General features: G+C 39.3%; 4 protein-coding genes and 2 pseudogenes across 4 annotated transcripts; 5 read left to right on the top strand and 1 right to left on the bottom strand.

Annotated features, from left to right (window-relative positions):
• The first annotated feature begins 3,144 nt into the window (after positions 1-3,144).
• LOC139820127 (actin-5, muscle-specific) lies at positions 3,145-6,003 on the top strand. Its single transcript, XM_071790142.1, has 2 exons — positions 3,145-3,285; positions 4,107-6,003. Exon 2 carries the CDS (start codon positions 4,128-4,130, stop codon positions 5,256-5,258), a length of 1,131 nt encoding a protein of 376 aa, XP_071646243.1. The 5' UTR covers positions 3,145-3,285; positions 4,107-4,127; the 3' UTR covers positions 5,259-6,003.
• On the bottom strand, positions 5,631-15,065 carry LOC139820134 (uncharacterized; annotated as a pseudogene).
• Positions 7,562-11,757, top strand: LOC139820129 (actin-5, muscle-specific). Its single transcript, XM_071790144.1, has 2 exons — positions 7,562-7,688; positions 10,363-11,757. Exon 2 carries the CDS (start codon positions 10,389-10,391, stop codon positions 11,517-11,519), a length of 1,131 nt encoding a protein of 376 aa, XP_071646245.1. The 5' UTR covers positions 7,562-7,688; positions 10,363-10,388; the 3' UTR covers positions 11,520-11,757.
• LOC139820133 (uncharacterized) lies at positions 11,894-14,118 on the top strand (annotated as a pseudogene).
• Positions 14,195-16,954, top strand: LOC139820128 (actin, muscle). The gene is made up of 3 exons (XM_071790143.1): positions 14,195-14,348; positions 14,965-15,115; positions 15,330-16,954. The coding sequence occupies exons 2-3, from the start codon at positions 14,990-14,992 to the stop codon at positions 16,332-16,334; spliced, it is 1,131 nt and encodes a 376-aa protein (XP_071646244.1). The 5' UTR covers positions 14,195-14,348; positions 14,965-14,989; the 3' UTR covers positions 16,335-16,954.
• Positions 16,955-19,648: 2,694 nt separating this feature from the next.
• On the top strand, positions 19,649-20,379 carry Rab21 (RAS oncogene family member Rab21). Its single transcript, XM_071790423.1, has 2 exons — positions 19,649-19,783; positions 20,194-20,379. The coding sequence occupies exons 1-2, from the start codon at positions 19,649-19,651 to the stop codon at positions 20,377-20,379; spliced, it is 321 nt and encodes a 106-aa protein (XP_071646524.1).
• The last annotated feature ends 11 nt before the right edge of the window (positions 20,380-20,390 follow it).

Genomic DNA, 20,390 nt, shown 5'->3' with positions numbered 1-20,390 from the left:
CAGCTCTGAATCAGAAGAAAAACACAAAACTAATATTTCAACAGAATAGACGAATAGAGTATATTAAAATTTTTTCAAAATGTATCTTGTCTGGAGATTTAAATATCTTTCAATAAAAATAATATACCATCTTCAAAAATCGTCAGTTTTAGAGTTTGGCTTCACCAAAAAGAATCCTTGAATCTTATCTACTTGCGTATATTAATTGAAAATTCTTTAATATAATTGAAAATAAGATAAACAAAACGAAAGAAATAAGTATATAATAAGTTTTTATTTTTTAATATTATAAATGATGAGATAGAATGATGTTAAACGAAACTAAAAAAACAACATTTACAAAGTAAGTTTGTTTAAATGGAAAAATACTGTCGAGTGAAAGATAACTTTTTTTGATAGTAACTTGAAACATCTGGTCCGGAATGCATATCCGTTCGTGTCATGCATTCTCAATTAAAAAAAAAAATTAAAAAAGCGTCAGGTTCTATAATGCAACAGAAGAATGTCTATACAATGTTGGTGGCGCCAGAGATACCCAATATCAAGAACATCATAAAATAAATTAACTCAGTTCGAGTGTTTGTTCAAGTTGCATGCAGTTAAATATTCTACTCTTCGTCGGAGCGTAGATAAGATCGTCAACAATTTTTATCCGTTGCTTATAAAAATGCGAGACGCTGAAAAAGCGAGCTATTTAAGGCGAATAGTTCACTAGTTGACTTTGGTCAATGACATGCTAAGAGAATTGTGAGGAAACGGTACATTTATTGTGGAAGCTTCCGCTTTTATATAATTCATACAAATGAATCTCATGCGTAGTCACAGCTGGTCACAGCTCTTCATACTAATATATAATAAAATATTATAAAATAAATTTGTGCGTGTGTGTGACGGAATAATTTACTTATAAAAATATATGTTTGTCATGTGATTCTTATCTTTTTTTCCTCTGAATTATATATACGAGAGAGAGAGAGAGAGAGAGAGAGAGAGAGAGAGAAATATATTTATATTTTTCCTTTATATAATTATTATTAAAATTACAAAAATTAATTACTCGTAATCGTACGATTTAAATTCAGTCATAGTAGATAATACGTTTTATCTCACTGTAATGTTTCTGATGTTTTTGCTCTTTCCTTCAATCCTCCTTGAACTGATATTAATAAATTTGTTTCACTCCAAGTAACACGGCTATATACTAGATTTCACGAAGGTTCAAGACACAAGATTTGTATAATAGATCGTCATAGCATGAGATTTTCTACAACGGTTCAGTGATCTATCACTAGATAATAAGTTCGATAATCTAATTGTCAAGATCTGAAAGAGAAATCGGAGAGATGAAACGGTTAAGATTTACGGTATGTGCACTAAAATAATTCTTAGCTATTTATGGCAAGAAACAGAATAGAATATTTAATAAAAATCTATTCTTGAAAATAATTAAGATTTATTCTTTGAAATTTGCTAATAAATTATTGATATCGTTAAGAGATTAATCAGTTGCTTCATTCTGAAGACATACCATCTTATACTGGTCTCTAATAAAATTTTAAGATTAAAATTGATATTAATCATCTTGAGTAATACATAATATACAAGCAACATAGATTAGATTACCGACAATCTTTCCTAATACTTCTATGTAAAGAAGGAAATAAAACCAATAAATGTCCCTTATCAAATTAGAAATACAAACTGTTCTTTCACGATTACTTTTCTTAGAATTACAACCTTATCTGGTAAGTTTTATGAGTTTTCTATTGAGCGAATTAAATTGAACGACAATTAAATAAGAAAGAAAGAAAGAGCGAGAATTGTTGAGATTTATTCTAAGCTCTATTTCTTCTATTTTACTTTTTCTTGCCATAACAATGAATTATTATATGAGAGACGTATGTAATGTTTCATTATATGCACGATTAAATTAAATTGCCAATTGGCAATTTGTCCAAATACCAAAGGGCACAGTCACGGACATGTGGGTGGTGAGATGACTATGATGTTCAAACGCTTTATAGATCAACGGGAAAGAATGCGATAAGAACCAAAAAGAAATCTAGGAGCTCGCAACACGAACGAGTAACGACGATCGAGTGTTTCCGTTTCCTTCGTAATAGATTCTTTGAGTATTTTGTCTTCTAAGGAGTACGTAATATCGTCTCGCGTTAATATCCTGATTTGGCCATGAGTGGGTATTTTCAGGAGCGCCACGAGGCGTCGGGGATTTCCAACGTATGCCAAAAGCATCTTCGGCAACGAGAATGACCACGAGAAGCCAAAGCCAAAGAAGAAGAAAACGACGAGCTAAAAAGAATAGGTTAAGCTAAAGATTATGTGCACTGTATTGTACAATAAATATTAATTATTTAATACTTTTTTTTCTAAACATTAAGGAGGTTGTAAGAATCAGAAATATTAAAAATTGCATAAAATTTAAAATATAAGCTCTTTTATAAATAATGTTAACATGTGAATTCTTTTAGATTTTTTTACTGGTTAGTCTGAGAATATTTATAACAAAGTTAATTTAAGACAAAGTTAAATTAAGATTTTTAACGTCACTTTTAATTAATAATATAATTAATTAATTTTTAACATAATGTTAATTTTACAGTGTTTTCAAGAATCTTCTTCACAAACTAGGTAATTTAAAAATATCTGATGCCCACACACTGATGACTGTTTGATTGCAATCAGAAAAACTCTTGCGTTATGTTTTAAATCCTTTTAAAAAAATCGTGAACATTCGCAACTATAAACTTGATTATTCCTTAGAATATTCAATTAAAAATCTATTACAAGACTTAAAATAGACTATCTCTCGATGAGCTGAGGCAGACGAAGAGCAGATAACTGCAATGACGGTGTCGGCAACCCGCGTTAATGTCCAGATTAGGAGATGCCGGCCGTTCCGCGGGGATTTTCAAGAGAACGCGTACAAGAAGAAGATAAAGACGAAGGAAGAAAGAGGAGGAAGGAGGGAGAGAAGAACGACAATGACGGCGATGACGAGGAGCGATGCGTCGCGGCGCACGAACGGCGTCGCCGCCGTTCTCGCCCAAAGGCGTCTCTCGTGCGCCATCCGGGCTTCCTGGTCCGTATACCACCACCCGCGTGGCATAAGGCGTGGGCAGCATCGCTGGCCAGCCCTCGAGGCGTCTCGCGTGCCCATCTTCGGTAGCGTCGCGTATCGCGCCGCGGACGTTATATCTGGCGTCGCGACGCCCTCGAGCCTCAGCCGCTCCTCAGCCGCCCGTCGATTCACAACTCACCCTCACGGTTAGTAATAGATCCGCGAGACGTTCCTCTCTGTGTCCGATCGGTTGAAAGTTTACGCGCGGTTGCAGAAGTTAGAAGTGCTGGCAAGAGATTCTAAAAAGAGAAAACGTGTCAGTGTATAAATCAAAGGGCGAGTTCAATTTTGCAATACGATCGAAATTCGATTAATTTTAAAGTGAAACATTGACTACAACAACGTTGTGTCATTACAGAATAGGAAAATTCTTGCAAAGAGAATTCTGTATGTTATATTAGGAAAACAGTATGTAGTGACCAATTATTTAAACATTGTAGTACTGGTTAATACAAATTATTTTCTTGAGTAAATAATCAGAAATTGATCATTTAATTACAATAAATCTGAAAAATAACATTATTTTAATCAACGTTTTAAATTATCCTTATTTTGTAATAAAAATAATTTAAAGTCCTTCAGAAAGTATTTTTACAAAATTACAGAAAAATTAAAAAAATCTTTATTATTTTCATATTTTAAATAGAAGAAATTATCACTTTATCGAAATTATCTTTCAACAAAATTTTGTGTTATTCCTGAAAACTAAAATACAGTTAATTTAAGAATTGACTGAGCTACTTCAAAACGAGATATAATTAGACGTCTGCTTATATTTTCTACAGATATTTTTGAACGTGATTAAATGCGATTATGTAAAACTGTAAATAGATACATAAGATACAATTAAACAAAAAAAGAGGAATTATATACAAAAATCCTATACATTCAGGACGATCATAAAAAAACCAATTTACACAAATCGACGTACTCAAGTCTAATCTAATTAAACGAATTCTTTTTACAGAGAAACTAAACCAGCAGCAAAATGTGTGATGACGAAGTAGCAGCCCTCGTCGTAGATAATGGCTCCGGCATGTGCAAGGCCGGTTTCGCCGGAGACGACGCTCCTCGCGCCGTCTTCCCCTCGATCGTCGGCCGACCTCGCCATCAGGGAGTGATGGTCGGTATGGGTCAAAAAGACAGCTACGTGGGTGACGAGGCCCAGAGCAAAAGAGGTATCCTGACTCTGAAATACCCGATCGAGCACGGTATTATCACCAATTGGGATGACATGGAGAAGATCTGGCATCACACCTTCTACAACGAATTGCGTGTCGCTCCGGAAGAACACCCTGTCCTCCTTACTGAAGCGCCCCTCAACCCGAAAGCTAATCGCGAGAAGATGACGCAGATCATGTTCGAAACCTTCAACAGCCCGGCCATGTACGTCGCCATCCAGGCTGTCCTTTCCCTGTACGCCTCCGGTCGTACCACCGGTATCGTCCTGGACTCCGGTGACGGTGTCTCCCACACCGTACCCATCTACGAAGGTTACGCTCTTCCTCATGCCATCCTCCGTCTGGACTTGGCCGGTCGCGATCTTACTGACTATCTCATGAAGATCCTCACCGAGAGAGGCTACAGCTTCACCACCACGGCCGAGCGAGAAATCGTTCGCGACATCAAGGAGAAGCTCTGCTACGTCGCCCTGGACTTCGAACAGGAAATGGCCACCGCTGCCGCCAGCACCTCCCTCGAGAAGAGCTACGAGTTGCCTGATGGTCAGGTCATCACCATTGGTAATGAAAGGTTCCGTACACCAGAGGCCCTCTTCCAGCCTTCCTTCTTGGGTATGGAATCTTGCGGTATCCACGAGACCGTCTACAATTCCATCATGAAATGCGACGTTGATATCCGTAAGGATCTCTACGCCAACAATGTCCTCTCTGGTGGTACCACCATGTACCCCGGTATCGCTGATCGTATGCAGAAAGAAATCACCGCTCTCGCGCCCTCGACCATCAAGATCAAGATCATCGCTCCCCCCGAGAGGAAGTACTCCGTATGGATCGGTGGTTCTATCTTAGCTTCTCTGTCCACCTTCCAACAGATGTGGATCTCCAAACAAGAATACGACGAATCTGGCCCTGGCATTGTCCACCGCAAATGCTTCTAAACGAGTCATTACACGATCAACGCAACAGCGTAATATTCGAAAGAACATCATCGTATCTCGGGAAGAACACACAAATAGCATGCAGTTCTGGCCCGAGCAATCAAGCTGCTATGAGAAAACATCATCAGAGCATTATCATCGACTCTCAGTCCTCATTGGATCTCATCGAATCATTGTCGCAGTCTCGCTCGTCGTTGCGCAAACAACGACAGTCTGGCTGATCATCCTTGTCGTCGCAGCCTTTTATAAAACTGCGCTCGACAGTATCATTGCTCACTTAACGTCATCATCATGGTCGAGGTAGCGGTCGGCGAGATTGTCTCTCGTCACAGGACCTCTCTCGTAGTAGCCTGGACGTTGTTGAGCGTTGGAAATGATCTTTGTACATATGGATGGGCTCTACCAAGTGCATCTTTCGACTCACGAAAGGGACATTCTGGGCAGACGTAAGGACATGCAGGGATCTCGACAGATTACGCTTGGCAACGAGTTTCGAGACTACTTCGAGAAGGCTATGCTCTATTACTGTCACGCGAGCGTTCTCACCATCGTTTGAGAAATCGATCCTCTCTTAATACGTATTACATATTAATTATGTCTAGTCTGCTAACCAAAGCAACTAAATACAACATCTACCGATGTACTTCTATACTTTAATTTATTTTGTAAATATTATACATTATGTTACTATATATTGTTATACAATGTCAAGGTCAATTCAAATACACATTATATCACACCACTATCATTTCTGTTATATGAACTTTTACATTACCTTATGTAAACTTTATGCCTGACTTATTTCTGCGGTACCCTTTTAGCGCAGCACTGTCTTTTGATCCCTTCCTTAAACCCTCCTCGTCTGTTTAAGTTGTTCTTTTTATCTGTAAAATATGTCGCTATATAATAATACGAATTCTTAACGTTTCACGTAAGAGCATATTTATAAACATTTATATCGAAAATAATAAAAGGATATAAATATATATAAACAAAACTCTTCCATCAAGAGTATATAAAGTCTTCAACTTCTTCCTTATTCTTTCAATCAATTATATAAACGTTGAGAGAAAAGAGAAATTTGCTGATACACTTCACAAACAGTCTCAAGTATTATTAAACAATCGCTGAGTAAATAAATTTGCAGCTGAGCATTTTAGTATAGTTATGATAGTTTTCTCACATCATTCTTACGTCCAAATTTGTCTTCGATCGCGGCGAAGTAGTAGCCTGCGTAATTTTAAAATAAACTGTTATCGTTACACGTATACGTAGTCGCGATGAGTAACCTTGGCCTAATGCAAGATCGTCCTAAATAAATTTATCATTTTTTAATTATTTCTCTCTCTGTCTCCCTTGACAAAATTCTAGTAGTGAGAATTTTTGCATATCGCTTCCAGTTGACGGGTTTGCTAGTCGTCGCGGTTATTTCCCCGAAGTAAAGTTCATAGGAACTCTAGTCCGAAGAAGAAGAAGAAACATACGAACATCCGTTTTCGACTACCACGAGTTAGCTATCGGCTCTAGAAGCCTTTCATAGGCGTTTTCGTTCCATTGATATTTAGGGACGAGAATCTCCGCGATAAAAGCTCTCGCGAAGAAGTTTATTTCGGTCGCATCGCATAATCTCAAAATACTTTTGCTAACTTATAATATCCGCAGGAACATGATTCTTGCTTCTATTAGAGCTTTCTCGATCTTTTCTATTTTTTATTCGTTGATGTACAATCGATATATTTATTTAGACAAAGAAACGATAATTCCGCGATAATTCTATGTGATTACACTTTTAAACTAGATTTACAAATGAAAAATAATTAAGATCAAAGAATATAAACTTTATATAATAACTCTTTTTATGTAAAATGTATAGTATCGAAAATCAAAGATCAGCATATACATATATATTGCGAGTTTGTCAAAGAATATTCTGCAAGATTTCTTATATTTATAAAATAAAGTAGTCTGGACGCCCAAATCAGGGCATTCGAAAATATTTTTACAGGCGATATTTTATCCAGAAAGAGAGAGAGAGATATATAAAGAGAGAAAGAATGCGAGTACTACTTTATGCGAAATTAACTCTTAAATCTCAGTTAACTTTAACTAATAAACGTTAAACGACGTATATTGATAGGAAGGAAAATTGACTGTCGGATTAATTCGCGTCGAAGTGATTGGCATCTCGATTCAACGCAGGAACGCGTCGCGTGGTATTTCCAAAGCGATAAACCATATTCCTTGGTCCGCTTAGGGGCTGCGGCCGCCTAGTTCGGCGGGCGTCGCGACGCCTCGCGAGGCGATGCCTTTTTCGTGCCTGTCGGGCAAGCACCATCCCACGAAAATGCGGGGGCGTCCAGACGAGAGCATATAATCGACGTCGCGACGCCGCCGAGGCACAGACGCCGCTCCACCTCTGTCCCGTGCACGGTACGTAGACATAGTATCACGAATTTCCGCTTTCACCGCCGGATACAAATCTTTCCCTCCTTGGAAAACCCACGATCGTTTTCTGCCTGTTCCCGCGACACCTTATCAAGACATCCGCGTGTTATAGTGACTAGCGAACAAAAGTGATAAGCTGCTGTACCACTAGGATTATTCGAGATAACCAGCAATGCAGAGTAACAACTTCGCTATTATTTTATGTTTAATAAGAAATTTTCAAGTTAAATTTGTTGAATGCTTCAGCATTCTATACTACAATCATCTACACTATTAGAATCGTCTAAATTTAATAATATCTAAAATAGAGAAAAATTTTGCTTGTATTTTTAATTATTTTCAATTAAAAATTATAAACAAGGTCTCTGTCTGAGATATTATTTAATTTTGAATTCGCAAGATAGATTCAACTGAAAGATCCAGTTAGTTAACAGAATTATTTAAATTAAATTTACAAGTTATTCATATTTTCATATTTTTCATTATATCTCTTTAATTTTCTTTATTCATTATTTCCTTTTAATTGTAATCGATAAGTTAGATTTATAAATTAAATTTGAAAATGTTTAAAAATATTAGAAATTTTTATGCACGATCAAAAAATCATAGAGATCCTAATTAATTATTTTTTATTTAATATGCTACTTGCCTAAAAGTTCTTTGACTTATTGCTGAATCCTTGGAAGAAGTTCAAGTTCGCAGCGTTTGCTGTTATCCATTGAGATTGATTCTTGGCGTACCGTCAAGCCGCTCGTATCCGTTTGAATTCGTTTGTATGTCTATCTTTCCTTTCAATAACAGGCAGAAGATGAGTCGTCCTATTCTCAACAAATTGATTTTAATTTCTGATTGTAACATTTTAAATAACACATTTAAACATTACCTACTTGTTAGATAATGTCTGAATGAAAATATCTTAGAATTAAAAGTACCTATAAGATGAATTTTTTTACTTAACTATAATATTTACATCTCGATTTCGATAATGTTAAATAATATTCAAAATATAAATCAACAGAATATCTTTTTGAGATAGATTATTTTAGTGTAATTAACGTTTAAGAAATCTAATTATCTTTGCAAAGTTTCATAAATAAGAAAATTTGAGTACAAAGATTAAAATTAGCTAATAAAATGTAAAAAAAAATATATATATATATAATTTATAAATGTTTTTAAAGATTCAAGTTTGCAATTTAATATCGTTTTCAAGTATCATAACAGAAATCCTTACAAAAAAGAATTGAGAGTACGATATAAGTTATAAACACGCAAAAATTATTTTAAAAAATTAAAACATTAAAACATCTTAATATTTCATTTACTTGGGCTAAGAAACGTTTAACAAACTAGCAAAATTATGAATCACGTATATTAAGTTCACGGATCTTTCGATGACCATAAAAGGACTCTCCTACGGATCGTACCCCTCGTATTTTCTCTGTTGGTTCCTAAAATTACTCATTCCTCTAAAGATCGTTTCCCTCAACATCGGTTAACTTTAAACATAGCTCGACCGTCTCTCTTGGGCTCTTTCTAGAATTACAATCAGCGAGATACGAGTTCAGATTAGCGTTAATGTTAAACTAACGTTACCGGTGCCGGTCGTAAAAGTTTCGAATACACGCAAACGTGGGGCGAACGGCCGTCTCTTCGTGGTCGCACTCATAGTCGCATAGTCGAGGTCTTCGGCCGTGCAATCGCGTTGGTCCTTTTCGGGCAGGCATAATTTTGGCATGCTCGTCGTTGCCTCGCGGCGAGACGTTATGTTTTATCCGTCGTCGTCGTCGGCTACGGCGGCAGCGGCAACGTCGGCCACCATAATCGTCGCTTGAACTTATTAGGGAGCGTCCGACGGCCGTACGTCTAAAGTTAGCGATGCGCTGGGCGAAAATAGCGTCGCGACGCTGGGGCCGCTTTGCCTATCGCTTTAGGCAACTAGGTCAATTCTGGCTTCGCGCAACGCTCACCGGGAACCAACATTATCGGAGAACATTCGAAATTCACTCGGCTATCATCAGATGTATGAAATATTTCTTTTCAAATAACTTCTGTTACTTCTCAAGTTTGAACTCCAAACTTTGAAATAATTAAGATGTTCCGCTTGTAAGAAATTATGCAAATTTCATTCCTCAAGGCCTTGAAAAACCTGCAAATAAAATTGTAATTAGATATTAAATAATTTTTAATATTTATATTCTTGATTTTAAATATTACGATAATATAAAAATTTTATTCGTAAAGAATAACTTGTAGCATAATAACTTAATTAATATTCTTTTAATCATTATATATACATACAATTAATATGGCTTTTTTCATGAGAAAATATTTAAAAAAGAAAAAAATACGTTTTCACACAAATTATTTAAAGTTTTTACTTAATTTTGCTTTTCTTAATATTGTTATTGCTAATGTAATGATACTTGTATAATATTTTAAATTATAAAAATTATTTATAACTTATTTTTAATAAAATTCTAATTACTATTTTATCAAATAAGAATACGTCAGCGATATACAACGCAAATGTTTACAGGAAAGGAAGAGTAATCTATAATATTAAAATAAACTATACACAATGATAATATAAATAATTATCATACAGAATCAACACAGAAATAATCATAGACTGAGAGACATTGTAATTTCTTTACAGAGCGTTAAAATCGAAGAAAAACAACAATGTGTGACGACGAAGTAGCTGCCCTGGTCGTAGACAATGGCTCCGGCATGTGCAAGGCCGGTTTCGCCGGAGACGACGCTCCCCGCGCCGTCTTTCCCTCGATCGTCGGTCGACCTCGCCATCAGGGAGTGATGGTCGGTATGGGTCAGAAAGACAGCTACGTGGGTGACGAGGCCCAGAGCAAAAGAGGTATCCTGACTCTGAAATACCCGATCGAGCACGGTATCATCACCAATTGGGATGACATGGAGAAGATCTGGCATCACACCTTCTACAACGAATTGCGTGTCGCTCCGGAAGAACACCCTGTCCTCCTTACTGAAGCGCCCCTCAACCCGAAAGCTAATCGCGAGAAGATGACGCAGATCATGTTCGAAACCTTCAACAGCCCGGCCATGTACGTCGCCATCCAGGCCGTCCTTTCCCTGTACGCTTCCGGTCGTACCACCGGTATCGTCCTGGACTCCGGTGACGGTGTCTCCCACACCGTACCTATCTACGAAGGTTACGCTCTTCCTCATGCCATCCTCCGTCTGGACTTGGCCGGTCGCGATCTTACTGACTATCTCATGAAGATCCTCACCGAGAGAGGCTACAGCTTCACCACCACGGCCGAGCGAGAAATCGTTCGCGACATCAAGGAGAAGCTCTGCTACGTCGCACTGGACTTCGAACAGGAAATGGCCACCGCTGCCGCCAGCACCTCCCTCGAGAAGAGCTACGAGTTGCCTGATGGTCAGGTCATCACCATCGGTAACGAGAGGTTCCGTACACCAGAGGCCCTCTTCCAACCTTCCTTCTTGGGTATGGAATCTTGCGGTATCCACGAGACCGTCTACAACTCCATCATGAAGTGCGACGTTGATATCCGTAAGGATCTCTACGCCAACAATGTCCTCTCTGGTGGTACCACCATGTACCCCGGTATCGCCGATCGTATGCAGAAGGAAATCACCGCTCTCGCGCCCTCGACCATCAAGATCAAGATCATCGCTCCTCCCGAAAGGAAGTACTCTGTATGGATCGGTGGTTCCATCCTGGCTTCCCTATCTACTTTCCAGCAGATGTGGATCTCCAAACAGGAGTACGACGAATCTGGCCCTGGCATCGTCCACCGCAAGTGCTTCTAAGCAATTACGCTCGATCCTATTTACTATTATTGTTATTATTGCTACACCTTTCCCTAAGATGTACCGTTCACTGCCGCATTGCTTCGTCTAGTTGGGTCTCCGTTAGTCGAATACTATTGTCGTTACTATTGGTCCGTGGCGGCGAGTCTTTTACCAACGATTATCATACGAGCATATACGTCATCTTTTGTATATAAGTTTACGTCTATGGAATAAATCAATCTTATATTCTCTCTTACAGCCGTTCAATTCGTAATTTTCATTCTCTAATACCCTTATATTCGCACAAAAATACTGATCAGCGTACTTAATTGGATTAATAGTTTACATTAATGAATCTTTCGTGGGACAGTTTTCCTTCTTAAAGAATCACATAAAACAGTGTCGGCCTATTTATTAAATAAATTAATCACTTAATGTCAAAAATTTAATAATAAGAATAATCTATTAATTTTCCGATCTAAATAAATATACATTTTTAATATTTACTGTTTTTATTACCGTAGAAGTTATAAACTTGTGGTGTATAAAACTTGATAAATGTGGAAATGCATACTTATATAATGCTGTTATAACTATAATTTGTATCTGGAAGTCTATGAAAAGAAGAAACACATTAAAAGCTTAAATGTTAAAAATTAATAATTATTAAGAATATTTTTTTTCTGTAAAAATGTTATTAAAGTTTTAAAAAGTCATTGAATAACGAAATAAAATTACATTAATACAAAAACTTTATAGGATTTGTGTAAAACTATTTAGGAAATATGCCTATAAGTACGTGCTGTACATATTGCATCAAAATTATCATTGCTTTTTATTGATACATTAGAACTTTGATGATAAATTTAGCTGATATAACCATGTATTTCTCTTAGTTCATTTCTCAGCTTATTTGTAATTCTATAGCAAGATTTATATGCACAAAAATAGATGTGCATTACCCGTATCAACAAACACACAATTACGACAATGTTACATAAAACGTAAAGCACAATCGAGATTACATAAAATATGGCCGAGAATGCCTCAAACATCTGGCTGCATTCCAGATGCTTGAAATCCGAAATACAACTTTGTGATGTTACACATTTTTTCGACAGAAATAACATAATAATAAAACATTTCATTATAGGGTCAGAAATACAGCTAGGGAAAGGTGGCTATATCGTGTTAAATAAGTCAATAGTATTACGTATTCTCATATGAGAAATCGAAAATAATTATGTGTGTGAAAGCGCTTTAATTGCTGCCTGTGTTCTATAGATTGTTCTATAATTACATCAATTACATGAATTCTTTCATGCTTTAGATCTCAACAAATTAATGACGGATGCAGTTAAATTTCATTGATAAACATAAGAAGATTCTAAATTTTTTTAGTATATGAAATCATGATTTTTCCAGCTAACTAAATCCTCCTAAGGGATTTTACTCCTGATCTCTCGAGGTAAAGAAAAAATGGAATGACATTCACCTTCGGTGTTTTCGCTGATGAAGAGGTGGTCGCCTTTTCGCACTCATGCCGAAGCTATCCTGGCGATTATCACGGTCGGATGTAACGATGACGAGTGAGAGGTGTTCAGCAACAAAAGATGCGCCCTTTCGGGGTTGAAACTCTACAATGCGAATCGACATCAGCATCGGCTTTGCCGGAGATGCAAAAAGGTAGAAGAGGGGATCTTTGCGATGGCTCGAGCAAGTGAGTCGCCCCGTGCACCTGCCAATTATAACAAATTGCGCTTAGTCGTTTTGTCCGTTAACTGCACTAGCAATTATTTTCTGCTAATATACTTGAATATCATATTATATCAATAAACCATGAGAGCGCTGCCAATGTTAATAATACATGCCAAGAATGCGAGTTATTATTCTTGGCAGCGCAATCTTGACCATTGTAATAAATTATTGTGCTGTCAAAGAACGACAACTAAAGGTGAAGGTATTTATTTTTCAGGTAATTAATAGATCACTAATTAAACCTACTACTCCACTCTAAAGGAGAAAATTTATCCCTTGCATTATAAATTTGTGCTTAAAAAATACAGGGCAAGACGTTACTTCAAGATTCAATTCATCATAGTAAAAGTTAATCTTTTGAAGTTTACTTCTTCGAAATCCAATTATTTTGAAAGCTGGATTCTTTCGTATTTAATTCTTTAAGAATTTCGACTTTCTGAAATTTATTCTTTCGAGAGTAAATATCTTTAGTTTCAATTTTTTGAGACTTGATCCTCAAAGTTGGTCCTTCGCTTTTTTGGATCAAGATCCTTTAAGTTTTGCTTAGATCTTCACTTAGGTCTCTCTTTGTAGTCGCTTCTACAGTCGCTTTGTTACGTTCCATCTTTTATGATTCTTTTCGTCGAATTTCGCTTATTTTTGGTCCTTTCAAATCTTATCCTTTGTTATTCCTTTAGAACCTCACCCCTTCGCTAGGCCCGCGATAACAGCCGACGTCCCTGTCGCGTAACGAGTCCTTATTTGGATCCGGGGGCCGTCTGCCACCACCGCGTCGTCGTCGTAGTCGCCCGCGATGCCCGGCGTCCTCTTCTCCCTCCCTCCACCGCTGCTCTTCTCGTTAGGGCGAACTAAGGACTAGGCTGACTCTAATGGGCGGCGCGGGCTCTCGGGCCGACGTTAACGCGGGCAGCCGATTTCCATGTAAGGGGCGGATCGCTATTTTCGGCCGCCGACCGATATGGATAAAGGGACCCCACTGAGCCGGTACCGCGCCACTTGCCGTTCTCGCCAGCCTCTTGCACGACGTTACACGCGACCCTAAGCGATTGTCGCCGATCTCTCTCCCTCGACTCTCACATCAGCGAAACGGTAAATCGCCGTGCTTCGTTATTCCTAGCAGTCGCGAATCACGTCGACCCCCTTGGTTCACGCGCATCATCTCCGAGGATCTCTTCCGATCGGTCTTCGTCGCTTCGCTAAAATCGCGAGAATCTTTAGTACCAGATTCTATAGAGATCGGTAGTGATTCAAATAAACGGTGCTAAGTTAAAGCTCAGTGAGCTCTCGAGTGTCGGGAGGGTTGATGGGAAGCTTCGTCAGGACCGATCGGGCAGTACTTTCCGAGAATCCTCAAGGAGAACTGTGCGAAAACCGAGTGCGGTTTGTGTAATCGTATGAGATGTGAAGTGATACCTGAGTGAATGTGCATAAGTGAATTTTAACGCGATAGTTATAAAGTTTATTAGCAGTCTACTACTATCCTGAATTTCTACAGAATTTATTCCAAATATTTTTCATATTTTTAAAGTAATGTAGAATGAGACTAGCTTCTCTATCTATAATTTAACTATTAACTCGTATATGTTGTAATTATTAAGTCAATGAGTTAATTAATCGAGAAATAATTACAACCTTTTATTATCATAATTAATAATATCGACTTGCCTCGCAAAATTTCTCTGCATCTTTCGGTGTGTATTCGCAGAAAGTAACAGTAACAACCGACCAAGATGTGCGACGATGATGTTGCGGCACTAGTCGTGGACAATGGATCCGGTATGTGCAAGGCCGGATTCGCAGGGGATGATGCGCCGCGCGCTGTATTTCCTAGCATCGTCGGTCGCCCTCGTCATCAGGTTGGTCCGAACATTGACCTATCATTTAAAACGATAAAATTATTTAATCTAAATATTGTAACTCTATTGACATGATATCTAGAATATTAACTTAGCAATTTCATATTACAAATTTTTTATGTAATGTAGCATATATACGAAACAGTATTTTTTAACATATCTTTCGACTCAAACTTAGAGAAACACGCTTAGATTATTTTTTGTTCGTTTACAGGGCGTGATGGTCGGTATGGGTCAAAAAGACAGTTACGTCGGCGACGAGGCGCAAAGTAAAAGAGGTATATTGACCCTAAAATATCCTATAGAACACGGTATTATTACCAATTGGGATGACATGGAGAAAATCTGGCATCACACCTTCTACAACGAATTGCGTGTCGCTCCGGAGGAACATCCTGTCCTGCTCACCGAAGCGCCGCTCAACCCGAAAGCTAACCGCGAGAAGATGACGCAGATCATGTTCGAAACCTTCAACAGCCCGGCCATGTACGTCGCCATCCAGGCTGTCCTTTCCCTGTACGCCTCCGGTCGTACCACCGGTATCGTCCTGGACTCTGGTGACGGTGTCTCCCACACCGTACCCATCTACGAAGGTTACGCCCTTCCTCATGCCATCCTCCGTCTGGACTTGGCCGGTCGCGATCTTACCGACTATCTCATGAAGATCCTCACCGAGAGAGGCTACAGCTTCACCACCACGGCCGAGCGAGAAATCGTTCGCGACATCAAGGAGAAGCTCTGCTACGTCGCCCTGGACTTCGAACAGGAAATGGCCACCGCTGCCGCCAGCACCTCCCTCGAGAAGAGCTACGAGTTGCCCGATGGTCAGGTTATCACCATTGGTAACGAGAGGTTCCGTTGTCCTGAAGCTCTTTTCCAGCCTTCCTTCCTGGGTATGGAATCCTGTGGCATCCATGAGACTGTCTACAACTCTATCATGAAGTGCGACGTCGATATCCGCAAAGATCTCTATGCTAACACCGTCCTTTCCGGTGGTACTACTATGTATCCCGGTATCGCCGATCGTATGCAGAAGGAAATCACCGCCCTCGCACCCTCGACGATCAAGATCAAGATCATCGCTCCTCCCGAGAGGAAGTATTCCGTATGGATCGGTGGTTCCATCCTGGCTTCCCTGTCCACCTTCCAACAGATGTGGATTTCCAAACAGGAGTACGACGAATCTGGCCCTGGCATCGTTCATCGCAAATGTTTCTAAAGATACATCGTACCGAGAATCACGTTTCCCATCATCACGATTCTTCTCTTTCTCTTTTTTGTTTCCTTTTCTATACGCACCATCATACTTCATTACACTGTGTTCATCACGACATACAAAAACGCGAGAAAGGAAGAGAAAGAGAAGAGAGAGAAAGAAAGAGAGCGAGGGAGAGAGAAAGAGAGGGAGAAAATTAAGCATGAAAAATGACAGCAGAAGAAGACGGTTAATAAAGTGCCTTTATGCTACACATTTACCAAACTGTATTGTACTTCGTAGTTTCTACGAGACGACTGTATGTTTATATATGAACGTTAATTAATTTATTAATAGTCTTCTCAGCCACCCGAGCAACGAGTTTTCCTCGACCCAACACGATCATCCGCAACACATACGCATATATATACGTATATATTGTACACGAAGATACACGCTCGCTCGCTGATGATTGCGTAAGTTTGGCATTTGCGACACCTGTAAAGATGATTATCGACGAGGGACACGGTCGACCATTACCGGCCACATCGACGTCGGCTCATATTGCTGCCCGGCGGATTGTTCTTCTTATTGTACCTTACGATTATAAAAATGGTAATAAAATCATGTTATGTATAATTATACATTTTAAACTATACGAGTGATTCCTATATCAACAATTGTCTTCTCGTGATAACTTTGCACATATACGTGCCCTGCTTGTGACTTTAAAGTCACCAGCTTTGTGCGATCGTAGAATACAGCCCAAAGTTTTATTTTTGTGCACGAACAATTATTATCCATGCCGTCTCGAATCTATAATTAATGACATACTTGAAAATACGAATTGCACCTAAATATCCTGAATATAAACTATATATTGATATTTGTATATTCGGGGTAATTAATGCACGAATTGTAATGACTTGCAAATCTAGTTCTATCAAATGATATAATTCGTATTACGAGAATCTTGCATGAGATCTTAAAAAGATTTGTATTTATTATTTATAGATTCTCGAGTCTATTTTAAAGCAAGTAACATAGAAAATTAGTTCATTTCAGAGATGCTATATTCTGCCTATGCTTTTTTAAACATATCTTTCTAAATCTAAACAAGATAATATTAAACATTATATTAAACTTTGTAAGATTGTAATATTATAATGTTTAATATTATGATCTTTGTAAGATCATAATATTAAACATTATGATCTTTGTGAATACAAGGAAAAAAGTACAAGGTATAATTAAAACAGATGAATTCACGGGTTCAACGGCAGAATATTTCTCCAGGAAATACTACAAAGAGAAACAAATATACAGGTCTAATCGTCGCCTTCGGGGTCACGTTAGGCCATAAACGGCCAACGGCCGTATCTCGAGCGGCTGCTTCAGCACGTTCGTTATATTTGGCACGTGCCATGTGCCAGCCACGTGGCGTTGCCGCCCCGGGATACAATCGGGAGAAGGCATGCACGTAGCTCAATAGGAGCGAACGAAAGCGTATGCGCGCGTTACAGATTAAGAAATAGCAAAAATAGAGCCGCTACCCGTAGAATCAGCGTCCCGGTCGGCCGTTCTCATCTGAAATCTCTCGCGTCTCGAGCGCTAAAATTAGCGACAATTCGTGGGAAGGATGCTTTTCGAAGAATACGGCGCTCTTAGAACATTGGACCCGCATCGAGCTTTGCAGTCTTTGGACCTCTGATGTCTCGGATGCCTCCGGAATGAGTTCCTCGACGAGGCATCCATCTGCAATTCTTTTTGACGCTTTCTGCAAACGAAATGGACGTAGAACTAACTCGAGCATATTGAGTGAGGGATTTCAATGAAATACTTACTCTTATTAATTAATTATCAATCAAGTTATCCCGACGTCGAAGTCGCTAGTCGCAGTCGCTTCGAAACTTGTGGACGGCGTGAACGCGATTGCGCGCGCAACGATGGCGACGTAATGAACGGAGTACACACACATACGAACGGGTTGTGAATAATGTAAGAAGACAGATGGAGCATTGCGCATAATGGCGGCCGAAGAATTACGACAGCCAATCAAATGTTGGTCCGAAACATCGCGCCACATTCAAATGTAGCATTATGATGTGAACGAAACCCAGGTAGCAATTAATGTCTAAAAGACATCATAAAGACATCTTTAAGATTTCTGGCATCTTAAAGACATCTTTATGATGTCTTTTAGACATTAATGCTACCTGGAAAGTCGCGAGAGGTAGCCCAGTCAATAGAGACATTTAAATGGAATTAATTCCGGGAAGCAATTTTTTTTTTTTACTGTTTCGGAGGGTCATGAATAGTCTAAAACCGGATTTTCGGGATTCTAACCCTGGAGCGTTAGCCGCCATTTTGATTAGAAGGGTGATTTTGTAAATATCTCGCTTATTTTCAACTTTAGAGTGAAAGTGGTAATAACCAAACTTGTAGAAAATTTAATACTCTACAATTTTGGTCTTTATCATTTTTCACCTAGGATCGATATTTTGGGTCTTAGACTCGAAAGTGGGGGGTGAAATTTTATTTTTTTTTTTTTTATTTTTTGAATTTACTTGGTATAATAAAAAACATCTTTTCCACATCACCACGGGGGTAGAGTTTATGGCGCGTTTATTCAAAAAATTAAAAAAATAAAATAAAATTTTACCCCCCACTTTTTCGAGTCTAAGACCCAAAATATCGATCTTAGGTGAAAAATGATAAGGACCAAAATTGTAGAGTATTAAATTTTCTACAAGTTTGGTTATTACCAATTTCACTCTAAAATTGAAAATAAGCGAGATATTTACAAAATCAACCTTCTAATCAAAATGGCGGCTAACGCACCAGGGTTAGAATCCCGAAAATCCGGTTTTAGACTACCCATGACCCTCCAAAACAGTCAAAGAAAAAAAATCGCTTCCCGGAATTAATTCCATTTCAGCGGCTTTTTTGGGCTCTATTGACTGGGCTAAGGGCCGGCTATAGAAACGTGCCGGTGACGTGACGTATGCGCGTAATGACACGGGGCGGAACAGCTGATCCACGGCATCCACGCGCATCCACGCGCCTCGAGACAGTCGAGACTCGAGACCGCGGCAGGACGTCCCGTCGTCGAAGCCGGTATCCTAATACACGGCGATCGTCGCCGACGTCGGTGGTTTGACGGGGGCGAGAAGAGAGACGAGGGCGACGAGGCGGAGTGCCGGGGTGCCGCGCCGCCGGGCCTTCTCAACCTTCCCCGAGCTGCGTTCGCTCGCGCGAATTAACTCCCTCTCCCTCCCTTTCTTCCTCCGCCGTCGCGACGTCCTTGGACGGCGCACAGTCGTCTATAGTCCGGGATTATGGCCAGTCCGGTGGTCGGCACCGGCTACAATTTCAAGGTGGTTCTGCTCGGCGAGGGATGCGTCGGCAAGACCTCGGTCGCCCTGCGATACGTCGAGGACAAGTTCAACGACAAGCATATCAGCACGCTACAGGTGACTTTCCCAGTTCCCTCCTCGACTTCTGCGTCGTCCTGGCGAGAGCGGCAAACCGACGTTGCTCCACGGATTTTTCCTCCGTTTTTGTTTTCAGTACACCGTGAATGGTCTTTGCTCCCGTAAAATTTTTTTCCGGGTTTTTTTTTCTTGATCCAGGTTCGAATGTGTATATTTTCGAAAGAGAAAAAATTATCTTGCGGTATTTCTTCCGGTGACGCACGGTTCTTTTAGATCCGAGCTCGGTAATGCGTAGAAAGGAAGTCGTATATGTTAAGATTAAAGTGTAATTCGCGGCGTATATAACTGCGGTCAAGAAAGCTTCCTTAACCTCTTAACGAAACCTTTATTTGTCTACGATACGATCGGGATTTACCTCGCATTTCGACAATTGGCTTTATATGTTTTAGGCGTCGTTCCTGAATAAGAAGCTGAACATCAACGGGAAAAGAGTGAACTTGGCGATATGGGACACCGCCGGGCAAGAAAAGTTTCACGCCTTAGGACCAATTTATTACAGAATGTCTAATGGGGCCATTCTCGTTTACGACATTACGGATGAGGATACCTTCCAAAAAGTACGACCTGCCATATAAGACAGTATTCC

The sequence above is a fragment of the Temnothorax longispinosus genome, chromosome 10 (genome assembly GCF_030848805.1).
Source record: "Temnothorax longispinosus isolate EJ_2023e chromosome 10, Tlon_JGU_v1, whole genome shotgun sequence".
NCBI lineage: Eukaryota > Metazoa > Arthropoda > Insecta > Hymenoptera > Formicidae > Temnothorax > Temnothorax longispinosus.
Note: the sequence above shows the minus strand (reverse complement) of the source record. Positions and strands in the feature narration are given on the sequence as shown.

Excerpts from the sequence above, each read along its gene's own strand:
- LOC139820127 (XM_071790142.1), top strand. The coding sequence starts at position 4,128 with ATGTGTGATGACGAAGTAGCAGCCCTCGTCGTAGATAATGGCTCCGGC.
- LOC139820129 (XM_071790144.1), top strand. The coding sequence starts at position 10,389 with ATGTGTGACGACGAAGTAGCTGCCCTGGTCGTAGACAATGGCTCCGGC.
- LOC139820128 (XM_071790143.1), top strand. The coding sequence starts at position 14,990 with ATGTGCGACGATGATGTTGCGGCACTAGTCGTGGACAATGGATCCGGT. Across the intron at positions 15,116-15,329 it reads TCGGTCGCCCTCGTCATCAG|GGCGTGATGGTCGGTATGGG; the intron begins GTTGGTCCGAAC and ends GTTCGTTTACAG.
- Rab21 (XM_071790423.1), top strand. The coding sequence starts at position 19,649 with ATGGCCAGTCCGGTGGTCGGCACCGGCTACAATTTCAAGGTGGTTCTG. Across the intron at positions 19,784-20,193 it reads AGCATATCAGCACGCTACAG|GCGTCGTTCCTGAATAAGAA; the intron begins GTGACTTTCCCA and ends TATATGTTTTAG.